The 15,224-nt window shown below is 41.5% G+C and overlaps 1 protein-coding gene across 1 annotated transcript in view; it reads left to right on the forward strand.

The window, feature by feature from the left end:
• ABCG1 (ATP binding cassette subfamily G member 1) overlaps positions 1-14,452 on the forward strand; it is a 63,666-nt gene extending 49,214 nt beyond the window's left edge. The window contains exons 8-15 of the mRNA XM_084843803.1: positions 1,631-1,745; positions 4,085-4,233; positions 7,264-7,365; positions 7,960-8,128; positions 9,125-9,225; positions 11,346-11,504; positions 11,707-11,825; positions 13,587-14,452. Of these exons, the coding sequence (XP_084699929.1) occupies positions 1,631-1,745; positions 4,085-4,233; positions 7,264-7,365; positions 7,960-8,128; positions 9,125-9,225; positions 11,346-11,504; positions 11,707-11,825; positions 13,587-13,815 (1,143 nt within the window). The 3' untranslated portion in view covers positions 13,816-14,452. The remainder of the gene's footprint in view (positions 1-1,630; positions 1,746-4,084; positions 4,234-7,263; positions 7,366-7,959; positions 8,129-9,124; positions 9,226-11,345; positions 11,505-11,706; positions 11,826-13,586) is intronic.
• The last annotated feature ends 772 nt before the right edge of the window (positions 14,453-15,224 follow it).

A 15,224-nucleotide genomic window follows, 5' to 3' on the forward strand; every position in this document is an offset into this window, starting at 1 on the left:
TGTGAATCTTCAGAAGAAGGAAAATTGAGAGTTTAGCAGTAGCTACATAAATGTTTTCTTTAGAAGGCTTAGGGCCAATTCAGCTCTTCAGTTACTCAGTCACAGTCTTCTCATGGGACTTTTCTACCTCAGGATGCATATTGGGGAGACTGCTTAGTTGCAAATGTCTTTATGTCATAATCTCCTTTTGTAGGAAAACACACAAAAACCTAAATTGGGGAGAAGGCTATAGGCTGGTTCTGATATGAAGATCTGTTTCTATGTGATGCATCTTGACTGTTCCTAGGGATGCATTCACATGGAGAACCTAATGTGGCAGCTGCACCCTCCCAGAGTTAATTTTTTGTGATCATGGTAACACCCTTTTCAGTCAGCACAATGAAACAAAAAATGCTTCCAAGAGGCCCAACTGGGGATAGGTCATACTTTCTCCGAGGGCCCTAATAAAACAAAATCTGCAGATGTGTGTGCCTAAGCCCCGATGTAACTGAACTCCTTTGGGAAGGAGGGGGCACTTTGGAGCAGAGCACTGGAAGGTGGAAAATTAACCCAACTCCTGCTTGCTGCTTCTCCACTCCAGATCATCACCCCATTGTAGTAAATACATGTTCGGAAACCCACAAAGGGAAAAGCAGCACCGAGCACATGGGATGGGTTAAACCGCCCCCACACACAAACACATACTTCTTGACCCAAAATTAACCTCTCCTGAAGCTGCTTTTTCTTTTCTTTTTTTAAAAGAAGCAGGCATGGGGTTACACACATTCTGCATTTAATATTTAGTTAACTCCTGAGTAAATGTGCCCCAGGGACAAACAGGATACTTCTCACAGAAAGTATTTTAGATGGCTGAACTAGTCCAGGTACAAGCCTTCCATATCAAAATATAATGTCTGGGTGGTTTCAGATAAGCCAACTTCAACATATATGAAATGTGTCAGCAATTAAAAATATAGCTGTAGTAAAGAGGAGATACAAAACATATAGTTATGAAGTTGTGGAGGGATCAAAAGCGTTAGCAAGGATCCAGATACAAAGACGGTTTAGAAGATAGGACAAATGGAATCAGTGGCAGGTATATTGGAGGGGTATAGTGGTGCATACTAGCATGCATAACAAGGAGTATGTTGATGTTTGGGATTGGTTTACATTTTCTTTAATCTAGGTCTTTGGAGAATGCCTGAGATAGATAGATAGATAGATAGATAGATAGATAGATAGATAGATAGATATAATATGTTGCACAGTCAAAAGGACCACAGAATTGCTGTGCTTTCTTTTCCCATTCCTCTCTCTTTGATGGTTTCCTTTTCACAAAAAAGGCCTGTTTTCTACTGTATTTGAAGAGATAGTTTAGTAGATACAAACTCTTCAAATATTTTTTGTTTTCCAGATATTAAGGCCACAATCCAGGAACCACTTACCCCTGAAAAATCCCATTACTTCCTGATAAGTGTACTAACGTCCTGCAGACTGAACTGTATTCCAGTGTTCTCTAATTACAAAACTTAGCAGGCAATCTTGCTACTTTTCCCTAGTCAGACAGCAGTTTACTGAATAGGGTTACAGTGCATAATTCTCTAGCCGGTCTGGAACATTCTTCATCATATCTTGCTTTTCTTTATTTCAGCTCTATGTCCTGAGCCAAGGGCAGTGCATTTACCGTGGGAAAGTGTTAAACCTAGTTCCCTACTTGAGAGATTTGGGTTTAAATTGTCCAACATACCACAATCCAGCAGATTTTGGTGAGTAACATGGAGGCGTTTCTCCTCTCAAATGCACTTCTTGCTTCAAGCTCTTCAGGGTAAAACTGAAATTTCTTCTAAAGGTATACTGTATACATCGTGAAATGATTTTTTTTCTTGTTAACGTGTACCCTCTAGTGGTAGGTAGGGTTATTGAACTCCATGCGGGATAAAAGTCTTGTGCCTTATTAATAATGACAATGAGAATTTGGGCAAATGAAATTTCCCCCTCATAGAACTGCAGTGATGAAAGAAACTGTATGTACTGAAATTCTTCCTTCTGTGTCACTGCTGAAGACACAAAAACTTGGTCACATTTGAATCTCACAACCCTAGTGGCTGGAATTACTAATAACTTTGGATTTTTAAAATTTCTAACCGGAGTGCAAACTAGCTTGAGTGTGTGTGTGTGAAATTATTCTTTATTATTGAAATATATATTCTGCTCTTCTATAAAATAATCAAGGAGGTTTACAACAGGAGTACAAATGCACAACCTTAATCTAGAAATGTATGCCCACATATATGCCCAATAATCTAGAAATATATGCCAATTTTTTTTTTTAAATAGTTGTTTATACTGTGGTGGAAGAAGTCATTGGGACTACATTTGCTACTCCAGCTTAAGTGTTTGTGCACTGGATTGTTTATTTGGGGTTTATACCTAGCTTCTATGAAAACAATCCTAATTATTTTAGCTCTAATTATTATAGAGCTACAGGTTTTAAGTAGGAATGAGTGGATACCCTCACTTCCATTCTGTAAATTTTTTATTAATTTAAACTCAAAATTGATGGTTGAAAAATTGTGTTCCACAGTGGGGTATAACATTTCCAATAATTTAAAATAATCACGAGTTCTGTGGCATAACTGTTCATGGTTTAGAACCCATTTCTTCAAATGCATGGAGTGCTGACATAGCTACTAGGGATGGGGGAAAGATTAATTCAGTTTGCATGTTTCACACTCTTGAACCATCATGCAAACGGAAATTCAGTTATTCTTCAAAATTTGCACTTCTCCGAATTTTGTAATGGAGTTCTCCAGTTAAAATGCATACAAAAATGTGTATATTACAGAAAATAATGTTCAGCAATGCATGTGTATATTAGACAGACATGGATACAAAAATGCATGTATCAGGAGAAATGTGCATAAAAACGCTTCCAAATTTTCTTGCAAACTTAAAAAAAACCCCTCCAAGTTCAAAACTAAAGTTAAGATTGGAAAAACTAGGGGGGTGTTTCCACAACAACAGAAGAAGAAGTGAATGGAGGTGTACCGGATTTCTTTAAAGGAATCAGCTTTGCTGTGCTTTGGTCCATGCAGGGCTCCATGAGCGAGTGTTCTGCATCAGTAAAAATCATTTCACAGAACATACTTCCAGGTGAGGGTGGGGATTGGAGTGAACATCATCTGACTGGCAGGGGCTGCTCAACCAATAAAAGAGGCTTCCCCCCTCTCCCCCCTTTCTCCTTTCCCCTGAAAGTCCAGATGCACCTGCATTTCAGGAGCAAGCCTTATTGAGCACAATGGGAGTTACTTGTGCTAGGAAAGAGCGCGGGGGGACACACACGCAGGGATGGGAAACCAGCCCCCTTTCTAACCCGATGCTGTGCAGGATCTCTATAATGAAGGTGTGGAGTAGTTACTTCCTAAGGCAATAAACCAAACAACAGAGAATTGGAGCCTCGTGATTGTGCTTTACAGCCTTTAGGGGTTTTGTGCTTTAAACTGTGCCATTTCAGTTGAGGGGGATCTCTATAAATTCTGATGTGGGCATTCAGCAGACAAGCCTCATTGACCACAATGGGAGTTACTTTTGAGTAGACAGTAATTGGTTTGTGCAGGGATGGGAAACACACAGGAAACACCCTTTGACCAGGGTCATGGTGAAAGGCACACCCCTGGGCAGGGCTAGCATACCTGAGCTAAATGTGGGGGTTGGGGCACACAGCAACTATACTGGGGAGAACCTGACTTGAGGAAAAGAATCGGACTTTAAGCAGTCTCAGGAAATCCGGTTTTTCCCTGATAAGCTCTGGGGTGGCTGCTGGATATATCCCTAACAACCTCCAAATGCAGCTAGCTCAGAGTAAATCGCTCATGGAGACACCCCCTAGTATTGGAGAGATACCCAGACTGACAGATTGAACCATCCTAGTAGCTACCACTATCCAAAATGCATTTCTAGGCATTTTGGCCCCACACAAGCTTTTCCCCCTCTGTATATATACATACCTGCCAACTTTGAATAATGCTTCATGCATCTGACCTTTGTCTCTTCCATGAATTGTTCCCCTGAAGATGGATTACATAGTTTCCTTCTGTCTCTTTAGTGATGGAGGTAGCCTCTGGCGAATACGGAGACCAGAACAGTCGGCTAGTAAGAGCAGTCCAAGAGGGAATGTGTGACGCAGATTACAAGAGAGACTCTGGAGGAGAAAGTGATCTGAACCCCTTCCTATGGCACAGACCATCTGAGGAGGTAATTCAGATGAAAATGGTTTCTAAAATGTGAAGGTGTTGAGAAAAGGCAACCAGGCTAATTGCCACAGTCCTCCGAACAACTTCTTTAAGGGCAATGCCCTTAAATTACCCAGAAATAAACAGTTCAGAATACAATTCTCCATGACTGTTGGTGCCATTGAAACCAACAGGTTGAGCAAGGATGCCAGAAAGTTGAGGATCAAAGCCTACATGTAAATATTTATTTATTCATTCATTTCATTTCTATACTGCCCAATAGCCGACGCTGTCTGGGTGGTTCACAAAAATTAAAACAAAAAAGCGCAGGATAAATCAATATAAAATATGCAAGTATTAAAACCACAATATAACAATACAACCAGAATAAAACCTAGCAGCAATGCAGAGTTTTAAACTACAGATTTAAAATACCAAAGCTAAAAGACTAGGAAGCTAAAATGCTAAAATACTGGGAGAATAAAAAGGTCTTCACCTGGCACCAGAAGGAGTACAATGTAGGTGCCAAGTGAGCTCATTCCACAGCTGGATTGCCACAGCAGAAAAGGCCCTCTTCCTGGTAGCCACTCACCTCACTTCCTTTGTCAGGGGCTCCCGGAGAAGGACCGCTGAGGATGATCTTAGGGTCTGGGCAGGCACATATGGGAGGAGGCGATCCTTCAGATAACCTGGCCTCAAGCCATTAAGGGCTCTGAATGTTAATACCAGCACTTTGAAACGGACCCAGAAATGGACTGGCAGCCAGTGCAGCTGGAAAAGTATTGGTGTAATGTGATCTTGTTGGCCAGTCCCTGTTAACAATCTTGCTGCCCCTTTTTGGACTAGCTGAAGTTTCCGGACTGGTTTCAAAGGCAGCCCCACTTATAACACATTGCAGTAATCCAGACGAGAGGTTATCAGAGCATGGATAACTGTAGCTAGGCTATCTCTGTCCAGATAAGGGCATAGCTTGTATACCAGCCTAAGCTGATAAAAACAAATACATTGTGTTTTTAGCATTTTAGAGCACAGCCAAGCCTGTTAAGAAAAGGCCTTAAGGAAATTGTCCTAACTAGAATTTGCTTGAAAACATTAATGTTGACATTCTCCTAATTTGATTCCCCCAATATAGTGGATTTAGGAGTTTTAGGCACTCTATAAAGTGTAAAAGAATTCAGTTGGACAAGCTAATGTTTAGCAACGGGAGCAGGGGGGACACGTGGCCTTTCGGATTTGGGTGGACTGCAACTCCCATCAGCCCTAACCAGCATAGCCAATGGTGAGGGATGATTGGAGCATAGCCAATGCTGAGGGGAGTTCTGGTCCCACAACATCAGGACGGCCATACGTTCCCTTTCTCTGGTTTAGCATTTGTGTCTTATAATGAGTCAACAAGAATCACAATTTGAATGGTTGTTTCTTAAGTACCCATCAGTATTGAATTATAAAAGTTAAATGTAATGTCTAAAATTCAGCTGAGTTTAGAGATCATATGAAATGTTTTATTCAGAGTGCTTTAGAATGTCTATCATTCATCCTTCTCATCTGAAACAGAAGAGAAATCAAGGTCTCATATAGATCAAGAAAGCACTTCTTCATACAATGACCATCTGTTTCTGGAAATCACTCCCACACTATGTGTGGTGATGGACACTGGCTTACATTGCTTTACAGGGGGGTTAAATAAATTCATGGATAAGTCTGTTGGTGGTTATTAATGATGCCAGCTAAATGGAACCTCCAGGTTCAGGCAGTGTACCTCTAAATACCACTTGCTGGGTGGGGGTTAAACCGCAAGGGAGAGCTATTGCCTTTTTGCTATGGTTGTGGGCACCCAGACACAAATGTCTGGCTACTGTTGGAAATAGGATGCTGGGCTAGGTGGACCTTTCATTTGATTCAGTAGGGATCTTAAGTTCTTAGTTCAGCCTCCCCCAACCTTGGCCATGCTGGCTGGGAATTATGGGAACTGCAGTCCAAGACACACCTTGAGGCCACCAGGTTGGGGAAGGTGTCAAGGAGAGAGCTTCAGCTATTGGGCGGTATAGAAATGAAATAAATAAATAAATAAATAAATAAATAAGGAGAAGGCCTCATGGAGCCAAAGATATGGTGGGAAAGCGTTTACTTTGTATTGCATGATTTTAGGTTGTGTTTTTAGTGTTTTATTGTAGGAGGGAGTAGGATCCTGCAGGAAGATTTGCAACTCAGGCCACCTGGAGGGAGGAGGAAATGTGGGCCATCCCAGGACTGAAGGAGCCAGGCCGGAGGCCTTATCAGAACTCTAGGTCATAAACCAGCTCGGCCTGCCGAAGGGCCAGCACAGCCAGAGAGATGTGAAAAGCCCAGCTCATCCTCCTTGAGGGAAGGGACAGGGGACAAAAGAACTAGAAGCTGGGCAGGGACTAGATAAAAGAGGCAAACAGCCACTCTTCTTTTGTCCTTTGGTTTCATTCTGTCCGGGTGGAAGGTGTTGGCATTCTGGCTATGACAAAGGATCCTACCACTAGGTGTGACTAGCTAGGCCAGGTAGTCTGTTATTGTTTTATTGTATGTTGGGTTTCCAAACAGGGAATTGGTACTTGTGCGAATTCTAAATTGTGCTTTATTTTGTTTCTCTTCCCATTCCCTTACCCCTTAACTTGTAAAGAAATATCTACCTCAAACTATTGCTACTATTTCTTTCCTGGGTTAAATTCAGCGGCTACTGTTTTCTTCCCAAGGTGGGGAGCAGGTTGGAGGTTCCTCTTGGGTCTGGCTGAGCTGGCTCAGAGAGGTGGTGGCAGTGGATCAAGGGGGCTAGTAGAGCCTGGGGGTCCTGCCTTCCTTTATAGAAGGCTATCTTAGATCATGATCTAATGGGTTGGATCTGCACTCCGTTAGTTGAACTTAGGTCCCATTAAAATCAATGGGACAAGGTAGTCATGGCTTGAATGTGGGTCCTATGCTCAGAGATTTGCATCCAACCTTATCTTCTTTGGTGCTTCTGCTGCAACTTGAAGAAGAAAAGGCCTAGCTTTTAATTTCATGTTTCATTTGTCTATTCCATCAGGATTCTTCATCCATGGAAGGATGTCATAGCTTCTCAGCCAGCTGCCTTACACAGTTTTGCATTCTGTTTAAAAGAACTTTTCTCACCATAATGAGGGATTCGGTAAGGCTTGCTTGAATTTTCAAAAACAAAAAAAACAAAGATGCATTACCAGTTATCAGTTCTGGAACACAAAGTCATAGCGTCTGAATTAGATGTGCATGAATCAGAAAGAAATATATTGGATTCCTTTGGTTCTTACCATTATATAATTTGAATAGGAATATTACATTAGCCTGGTTCACATGATCACAGTAGCCCACCATGGCAGGCCCCCCCGGATTGCCAATTCAAGCCCCCTATTGTGGTTTTTCATGTCATCCAAACCTGGCAAGGGTGTCTTGTTGAGGTGGTTAACAAACTACAACAGGCCTTGCGTTCTGGGTGGTTTGTTAACCACCTCAACAAGCCACCCTCACCAGGTTCAGACAGCACAAGAAGCTGTGCCCAGTGAGTGTGATTACTGGGCCAGCATGTGACCAGCATGAGCAGGGTGGTTATGAGGGTGGCTTATTAACTATCCTTGTGTCATGTGAACTGGCCCATAGTTTGTTATTCAGTAAACAAATGCTGTATCTACTGCCAAATATAGGCACGTTACACCACTCGCTAAGCCGAATATTCTTTAATACAAACATGATTTTGCGTTCCTACCAGGTCCTAACGCATCTACGGATCACCTCACACATTGGAATTGGGCTTCTCATAGGATTGCTGTACTTGGGGATCGGAAATGAAGCAAAGAAGGTCCTGAGCAACTCCGGCTTCCTCTTCTTTTCCATGTTGTTTCTTATGTTTGCTGCTCTCATGCCAACAGTCCTTACATGTGAGTAATGATGGTGTACTCTGTAATCTATGAAAAAGGTATTTTAGATGACACCAACATTGGTGAGACATGCCATCTCACAAGGAGGGGTGCGGTTGAAATATGTGAGAATTGTGCCAGCAACTGTGGTTGGTTTGGCTTCCATAGAATATTTATTTGATTTTAATTAAAATTGGACAGGCAAAGTTAATGATTGCTATTGCAGTGACTGAAAAAAAAATCTTCCTAAGAAGTCCGACGAGTAAAATATTGTCTTTATTCAGGACCCACCAGCAGGCGAGACCCAGGTGTAAACCACCTTTCCACCCTTTGCGATTCCATGTTTTTAGCCCCTGCTGCTATCAGCTTGGTAGGCCACTTACAGGGTTCTTGAGGTCATATAACAGCGTGCACCTGTTGGGAATCACATATATCTTGCTTTTCCTAAAAAAAAGGAAATACAAGTTTACAGTTAGGGCCAGTATATACATGCATGCAAAACCACCCCCAGCAAAGCACATCCTTTCTGGGTAAAGGAGTGGCTGGATGTAGCAAGGGAAGAATAGCAGAGGTACAAGGGAGCATCTGAGTGAGGCATGTTGGACCAAATCTGGCCTGCCTGGGCCCCCAATCTGGCCCTCTGGGATTCCCCAGGAGGCCATGTCCCCTTTCCCCCAACAAATGATCATTTGGTGGTTTCCTGGGTTTGGGGCTGTCTTTAGCCATCTGAAAGGTCGAAACGCCTCTCCTAAGGCTCAGTCACTGGCAGTAAGCTTTAAGCTATGCTGGTACTTTTGGCCAGCCCCTTTCGCCTTCGCCCACCACTGGAATACACTCCCCCAACCCCGAGCTTCTCTGAAATTCAATTCAGACCTTCCCCTTACATTCACCTTCCTGAATACAAGGGTCAACACCTCCCCTACTGTAGTCTGTCACATGTGGATAGTAATGTTGTAATCTAGGGCTGCAATATGTGTTTATTTGTTTCAAGTATTTTTTTTTAATTGTTCAACCTAGTTCCTCTTGAGATGGGCGTATTTCTTAGAGAGCATCTGAATTACTGGTACAGTCTGAAGGCCTACTACTTGGCTAAAACGATGGCTGATGTCCCTTTTCAGGTAAATGTCGTTATGCATCTCTCTTTATTGTGCGCCTGAAAGCCCACAATTTTATCATTAGAATTGCACCAAGAAATATAACTCAGGACTGAGATATTTATTTATTACATTTATGTCACGCCTTTTCCTTCAAGGAGCACATGCATGATCCTCCCCCCTCTGTTTAACCTCGCAACAACCCTGTGAGGTAGGTTGGACTGAGAGTCAGTGACTGGCCAAAGTCACCCAGTGAGCTTCATGGCTGAGTGGGGACTAGAACCTGCATCTCCCCAGTCTCAGTCCAACACTCCAACCACTACAGCACACAGGCTTTCATCAGGTATGCAGATAAAGAGGTGGAACAGCTTCCACAGATGGTTCTGTTAGATCAGTTTCTAATGGCTCTCATTAAATTCTGTAGTACAAAACAGACTAAAAGTATCTGGGAGGCAATCTCTCATCCTAGATACTTGGTTCACCAGTGAAGTTATAGCTCTGCTGCAAGGATATCCCTGAATACACCTTGTTGTTCTCTTCCATAGAAATGAATGGCTCACATTCACACTGATATGAAAAAAAGTTGTACTTGGGGGCAACATTGCAGTAGGGACAAAATGCATCTTCCTCTAGCAGTAGGTGGACTAGCCTCCATTGACAGAGGCCCCATGGGAGCAATGTCTCTGACCCCCTAGAGATCTTTGTAATATGCAGATCTCCCTTTCACTCTCACCCTACCTATACTAAGAACTGGCATTTTGCTGTAGATTACTTGAAACACTTTTTTTTGTTTGTGTGTTTATTTATCCAATCATATTTTTATGGATACCCATCAACATATGTTCTCTGGATGGCTTACAGAATAACATACCATACTAAGATACAATACATTTGGCCAGTTTGCACAACACAATAATGCAGATTTTTTTTAATGAAAGTGGGAGCAGCTAAACAATGCACAGACCTTCTGTGCATGGTTTGTTTAGTGTTATGTGTGAACCAGGGACTCAGGCTTGTCTCTCCCTCAACAAGCTAGAGAAATAACTCAACAACAAACCATAGGTTATTTCTCTGGATTGTTGGGGAAAAAACAAGCCAGAGTTCCTGGTTCACATATAACATTAAACAAACCATGGACAGAACTTCCATGGGTTGTTTAGTAACACCTGCTTGCAATGGGAGCAATTGGGCTCCTTCATGATAACCCACAATTTTAAAAAAATCCGAGTTCTTGTGATGTGTAGACCAGGCCACTGATTCAAACACAACAATAGAAACAGTAAAATCCAGCCTAAAAAAACTTTTTCTTTCTAATAGCAGAAAAATATAATCGGTTAGCAGCTCACATTATAAAGCGAAGTGTTACTGAGACTTTAAAAGTTTTCTTTAAATTAAAAAAAAGGATGTTCAAGAAATGTTTAAAAGGCCTGGGTAAACAAAGAGGTCTGGGTGAATGTTTAAGAAGCCTGGGTGAATGTTTTTTTCACCTGGCACTGAAAAGACAATAGACAAGGTGCCAAGCAAGCCTCTCCAGGGTGGCCATTCCATAGCCGGAGTGCCACCACTGAGAAGGCCCTGTCCCTAGTAGCCACTTACTTCACTTGGTGGGGGCACAGAGAGCAGGGCTCGTAAAAGGTTCTTAAAGTTCAGGTAAGTATATATGGAAGAAGACTATCCTTCTGGTATTTTGGGCAAATGCTTACAAAATAATTCATATCAAAAGATGGTTAGTGCTCATCAGGAAGATGCCGGTGGACACTAGCAGAGGTTCTGTTTCTAACACAGCAGGCGGGATATCACTCACATTATAAGATGTCGAAAAAGTACTATCCCTTCTCTCAGGTGTAATCACTGGATACGGGAAGGAAAGATGCCATCCAACTAATATACCAACATTGCTGATATAGTGCTGCTCTGTTTTATTGTTTTTTCTTTCTTTTTTTTAGTTGTAACTGTTCGTTGTTATATTGTATCAGTAACAGTGGCTTTTAGTATTTTTGTATGCAAATTGCTTAGAGATTTTATTCTGTTAAGCAGTGTATAAATATTACTAAAAGCAAGAAAAAACATTGTATATAATGTAACCTCTTTCAGTTTTGACACATATAATATCATATACGCTCAAACTTGTTTGTTTCTTGCAGATTATGTTTCCTGTAGCTTATTGTAGCATTGTATACTGGATGACAGCACAACCCTCTGATGCTCTACGATTTGTCCTGTTTGCAGCCCTGGGGACCATGACCTCGCTCGTGGCTCAGTCATTGGGACTTCTGATTGGGGCAGCATCCACATCACTCCAGGTCTTTGCTCTTGCTTGTTGTGATACTCCTGCCCCTTCTGGCATATATGTTTATTTGCCCTGCTTCAGCATGCTGGATACTGTCCAACAAATACCCCTGACACTGACAAATCTATCAGAGGGGATAATTCAGACAAAAATTTTAGCTGTGTTTCCGCTCTTGTTTTTAATCTCTTGGTTTCTGGCTCTTTTTTATTTTTAAGGTGGCAACGTTTGTAGGTCCCGTTACAGCCATACCAGTTCTCCTCTTCTCAGGATTCTTTGTCAGCTTTGATACCATTCCAGCATACCTCCAGTGGATGTCCTACATCTCTTATGTCAGGTAAATTGAAAGGATGCCTCTGGGTCCTTCGAATTTATTTATTTATTACATTTATATCTTGCCTTTTTTCCTCCTTAAGGAACCCAAGGCAGCATACATTATCTTCCTCCTTTCCATTTTAGCCCCACAACAACAACCCTGTGAGGTGGGTTGGGCTGAGAGTCTGTGACTGGCCCAAAGTCACCCAGTGAGCTTCCATGGCCGAGTGGGGACTAGAACCCAGATCTCCCGACTCACAGTCCAACACTCTAGCCACTACACCACACTGGCTCCACTGACCTGTCCGGTTCCACAATTACACAGATATAATTGTGTAAAGGCTTTACCATTTATAACGCATTCTCATGGTGGTGAAATAGGTGCTGGTGTTGTTTTTTAAAGTGTTATCGCTTTTCAGATAAGGAATGTACTTGTTAAAGGGATGGATGAAAGAAAAAGATTATGTAGTTTGGCTTTACAGAGCCCACATATGCCTAAGACAGTTCAATCAGCTGGATAGTATATTGGGCTTTGGCTGAACAGCCCTTTGTTCAAAGCTTAGTTCAGCAAACTCCCCGAGTGGCCTTTGGTAGGTGGCACATTCTCAGCCTTTGCTCCATCTATAAAACGGGAGTTGTACCCTTCTGTCTCATGGATTTGTTGTGCAAATGCTACAAGTGTGATCAATAATTACGGTCCCCATTCACATTTGCCTTCATTCAGTCCCCTCATCTGCCTCCCAGCAGACGATTGGTGCTAGTAAAAAGGAAAGCATCAATAATCTCTTTGGTCAGTTCACAGCAATGACCCAGCAAGGACACTGGATTTCTTTGGGGTTTTATTATTCCATACAGCACCTCTGCAAACTGAGTAAAGCAAACCATACATGGAAACCTTCTTCTGCATGTGGATTGCTCTTACCCAGCGTTCACCTGGTGCCCTCCAGATGTGTTGGACTCCATCTCCCATCATTCCCAGCCAGCCTGGCAGTCCAACACATCTGGAGGGCACCCGGTTGGGGGATGCTGCCCTTACGTAATTGTGCTATCTAATATTACTTATTTAGGTTTTTTTTCCTTTTTCTCAATATGAGTAATTTCGGCTGGCTTTTCCAAACCTTTGTGAATTTATTTTCTGAGATATGTTTGTGTCCCTTTTTCTCTTCACAAGAGCTCCTTGAATTAGATTAGCCAGAGGTTATGATTTGCCCAAGATTTCACATTATATTTTATGACTGAGCAAGGTCTCAACATTTCATCCAAGTCCAGCACCGTATTCCCTCAACAAAATACATAACAACCACAAATAGAAATTAAGGCTACTGGTACTGGGCAGAATTGTATGCTGCTCATGCACTAATAGGATCTACCACATCACAATGGGAAGCTATCAGTTCTGGAAACAACTGAAAACAAACAGAAACAGACATTTTTGGAAGCTTCTAGGAACTCCACTGACCTGTCTAATTGCAGAAATGAGTGTTTCCGCTGATTTCTGGGATTGCTTTAGGAAGCACCAGTTCCTGCTGTGCCAGCGATGGGCCCCCTTACCACAACAGAACTAGTGGAAGTGCAGCAGCAGTATTGGATACGGCCCATTGTGATTTCTACTCATTTGGTACTATACATGGATCTTGATAGGCATAAATATAATGAACAAAATACCCAGCACTTTAAACAAGAATGAATTCAATTACTGCTGCTAAGAGACACTTGCATTTTTTCTATAGTATATACTTCAGTCTGCTTTGGCTTTGACCTTGCAAACTCTTCTTCCCTATAGATACGGATTTGAAGGTGTCATTCTTTCCATCTATGGTTTGGATCGAGAAGATCTTCACTGCGACAAAGATGATACTTGCCATTTTCAAAAATCAGAAGCTATCCTCAAAGAGCTCGATGTAGAAAATGCTAAACTTTACTTAGATTTTATTGTGCTTGGAATTTTCTTCATCTCCTTACGTCTCATTGCCTACTTTGTCCTCAGATACAAAATTCGAGCAGAGAGGTAGAGAGAAACCAAATGCAAGAACATGCGGTTGTAGACTGTTCCCATTTGTCTGATTGTGGCAGACGAGTCTCCAGTGCCCAGTTACAAATGGTTGTGATCTAGCCCCTAGAAAACCATGTCATGTTGGTTTAGTGGATGCATAGTTACATTAATGAGCCCAGTTGGGTTATAGTAGGTTATATTTCTGTTATACTTTCTAGCTTTTTCTAGGAAGAACTAGAAGGGAATCTTGTTTGAAATCTGGAAAAAAATTGCTACTGATCACAGGAACTTTTTCTCATGGAAACTGTGTTTCTTGTAAGGTTGCTGTAGTCCTCGCAACAAGGTAGAAAATGGCTGGGGATATTTAATCTGCATTCTGTCATCTACCAAGTGGAAATGTGAGGAATGCAGGATCATCTTTTCCTGTTCCATCTAGTCTTTCCCCCATGAAAACAGAAGTCTACAAATTCTTCAAACCTTAAGAAAAAATCTCTCTTTACAATGAATGGATATATTTGTTTTTAAAGGATGTGAGTAATTTGATATTTGTTGTTCTCCTTTACATACAGGGTTTTGGAGCTTTATTCTCACGAGCTGGTCTCATACTCCAAAATTGTAATTTTAGAATAAAATGACAAATTCCTAGTGAATAATGTAAAAGAATTCTTGAGTGCAAATATCTATCGGCTGCCCACAAATGACTCTTTTTAGCATACTGCTTTTATGATATCCTTTCAATCCAGTTTTCTCGTTGTATTTGACATATCCATTGTCCACATTAACTACCTCCCAAGAATTCAGAAGCTAAGAATTCTAGTGCTGGTGATTTGATGAAGTCATAAAGAAATAGAATCAAAAGCCTATGAATGTTTTAAAATAGTTTAATAACACACAGCATGACAGAAGGATGGCCAGTGGTTCAGTGTGCCAGTAGTTCCATCTCATGAACGCTTATGGGATAGTAAAAAGTCCCTGTGATGCCTATAAAGTTCTCCTAGTTTTTACAGGATCAGCATGCAGAGCACCATGCAGAACAAAACCCATCAGTTCTGTTTTCCACCAGTCCTAACATACATTTCTCAAAAAACTGGCTCAGTGTTAAAGGCAGAACTCCTTCAACTTCTGGTCATGAAATTATAATACAATGCATTGATCATTGTGCATATACTTTTCACCAATTTGCAGTATCTCATGAAATGTACCAGATTATTGATGGAGCTAGAAGAACTGCTAGAAGAAAGTCTTATGTTTTGCATATAATAAAATTCCATTGTGTTGGGTTTTATTCTGGTGCCTCCTTACACCAGAACGCCATTGCAGCTTTTAGTTTAAGGCAGTGCTGGTTTTGAACACAGTAATCATGTTAGATTGGAACTGAGGTGTATGTGAAATTCTTACCTCACCCGCAAGAATCAGTCTGGTGAGAAA

The sequence above is a fragment of the Heloderma suspectum genome, chromosome 3, assembly GCF_057233095.1.
Source record: "Heloderma suspectum isolate Gila_16-S chromosome 3, 16-S_ref, whole genome shotgun sequence".
NCBI lineage: Eukaryota > Metazoa > Chordata > Lepidosauria > Squamata > Helodermatidae > Heloderma > Heloderma suspectum.